Source organism: Odontesthes bonariensis, chromosome 9 (assembly GCF_027942865.1).
Source record: "Odontesthes bonariensis isolate fOdoBon6 chromosome 9, fOdoBon6.hap1, whole genome shotgun sequence".
Classification (NCBI taxonomy): Eukaryota; Metazoa; Chordata; class Actinopteri; order Atheriniformes; family Atherinopsidae; genus Odontesthes; species Odontesthes bonariensis.
Genome location: NC_134514.1, coordinates 12,055,944 through 12,058,550, shown reverse-complemented (window position 1 = coordinate 12,058,550; position 2,607 = coordinate 12,055,944). Strand labels below are relative to the sequence as shown.

Below are 2,607 nucleotides of genomic sequence, written 5' to 3'. Positions count from 1 at the left end.
TAATATAATATCAGGCATTTTGCATATGTTTATTGTTATCAAATGTAAAAGGAAAAAGGTGGTATACGCATCACTACATGATCGTCTCACACATGCTCTCAAACAGCAAATATCAGCATCTACAGAATCTTGAATTACATTTAAGCATTTGCTGTCGGAAAAGGAACAACTTGAATGACATTGGAATTTGAATATAGATAAAGTATTTTTTTCTTTAACCTGCCGCTTGCTTCTTGTATAAGCCACAGAGGGCATAGTACTTCAGTGCATTAAAAAACATTTTGTCCCTGAGACCATAGATGAGAGGACTCAGACATCTTGGAGCAAGAATGAAAGTTATATAATTAAAATATCTGACATCAATGTATAACATTAGATCAATCTGAAGCACAGCGTCTTCTATGAAGGGGCACCACAGCTGAATGAGACAGAGCAGCAGCTGGAAAGCATGAAGAATCACAGTTCTGAGTCCTTTCCATGTTGACTTTTTACTCTCTCCTGATGCAGCTTTAGCCACTTTCATTATTTCAGCATAGGAGAAAACAATGATAATGCACATTATCAAGAAGTAAAACTGACTTATTGCAGATCTAAGATGACCCTGCCAGCTGTACAAGATGAACCTCTCCACAGAACATACTCTTTCCTGGCTGTAGAGGCTGTAAGTTGCTGATGCAAAGAAAATGGAGAGGAATACAATGCAGGGGACAGAGCTGAAGCCATGAATGAGGAGGATGAGGTGCACGGCACTGGGTGTGGAGCACAGCTCTGCATGGCGCAGGGGAATGCAAATGGCCACAAAGCGCTCCAGCGTCATTGCAGTGAGAGTAACTGGTGTGACAAATGTGTACACAGACAAAACGATATAAATAATCAGACACAACCACATTTGGATGGTGAATCCAAAATAGCTCAAAATGAGCAGCACATTGGTTATTAACAAAAACAGACAGTCAGAAAACAGAGTAACAGCAAATAAGATGTAGCGCATGGTTGTGTAGAAGAAATCCTTCATTAAAAAAGTTGTGATCAAAAAAAGGTTAATGCAAATAAAAGCTGAGACTAAAACCTGAACTAAAATGACCCTATAATTTACCCTCCTCACCGACATCCCAACACCGCTTAGTGAGTTATTGGATGCCATTTATTTGTTTGTTCTTAGCAAACGTTTGAAAGTTAAAAAATTGCCCCACTTCATTTAAAGACAGATCTTAATTCAAAGAACTTGACTGAACAGTGTCTATACTGATAAATAGTGGCAACAAAGCAGCAAAACATTCAATAGAATTAGAGAGAAAAAAAGTGCACAGAAAAAGAGTCCCAGTTTACCAAACCATCACTGCATGGCTGCACCGTCAGTGTCTCCTCTGAGCTCTCTTCAGCCATCTGAGAAAAAGTTGTGCATGAACTCTTTATGAAGGTGACTCGATGTCAAGAGGGACATCACGTGAAAGCTTACTAAACATAGTTACATCATCTGCTGCAAATGCACTTTGTAAATCATAGAAACCAAAGTTATATACACCAAGTGCCATTACGGTGACCTTTGTTTGTTTTCTCACCTTATCACCCATGGTGGTTGTATACCTTACATTACAGAAATGCTTGTTTCAACTCTGGAGTGAGCCAGTGTCAAGGCCAAATGCTGTTAGCTTTGAGGATCCTCATCACAAACAAACTAACTCATTGTCTAAAGTTTCACTCAAGCTCAGGTTTGACAGCGTTTACATCCTCAGCTGATGGGAAGTAGCTCTGTGGCAATGTAATGACAAGTGTCTTTCACACTCAAACTGCTCTACAACCACATAAAGACACTTTTCATTATTACTGTACAAGCTGCCCTATTAGTTCGCATTCCTTTTTTATGTAGTGCTTTCAAAAGGTTAGACAACATTCTTCAACATGAAAATCATCTCTTCATTACCAGCGTCTAATGGTGTTTTCCAGAGCATGGTACAGTACACCTCGATGTAGTGGCACACCCGTAGCCAGGATTTTGCTTGGGGAATTTTGAAAATTCAAACCGCTGAAATGGAATTTCCTGCGTTTTTGAGAGGATTTCAAAGTAAGAAACGGAGACTGTAGATAACTGTTTCAGGCAGTATTGTATTCAAAGAATGTATCCATTTTCGATGAAGAATACTTATTCAATATATACATTTTTGTAATGCCTCCACGTGCATCTTTTTAGACTTTGTAGAACACCCCCTGCCTACGGGCCTGCACCGTAAGGTCTTTGGGCTCTCACAGGCCTACCCACTAAGCTATTTTCATGTTTAACTCATCACATATGTATTTGACTGTGCATGTGTCCTTAGCCATACTAACAAGATGATATTCACTCAATAGCGTAGCGTAGACTTCACGGGGTACTAAATAGCCCAGGCTTAAATAGTGGAGGGAAATTTACTTATAGAATAGAATAGAATAGAATAGAATAGAATAGAATAGAATAGAATAGAAAAATCCTTTATTTATCCCCCAATATTATTATATATTATTATATATATTTATATATTACAATATATAATAATATATATAATATATATTTATATATTATATTATATATTATTATATATTTATTTATTAATAAAACAGTAATACAAC

At 37.3% G+C, this 2,607-nt stretch overlaps 1 protein-coding gene across 1 annotated transcript; it reads right to left on the bottom strand.

Moving 5' to 3' along the window:
* Positions 1-214: 214 nt before the first annotated feature.
* Positions 215-1,144, bottom strand: LOC142389034 (odorant receptor 131-2-like). Its single transcript, XM_075474586.1, has one exon. It carries the CDS (start codon positions 1,142-1,144, stop codon positions 215-217), a length of 930 nt encoding a protein of 309 aa, XP_075330701.1.
* Between the last annotated feature and the right edge of the window lie 1,463 nt (positions 1,145-2,607).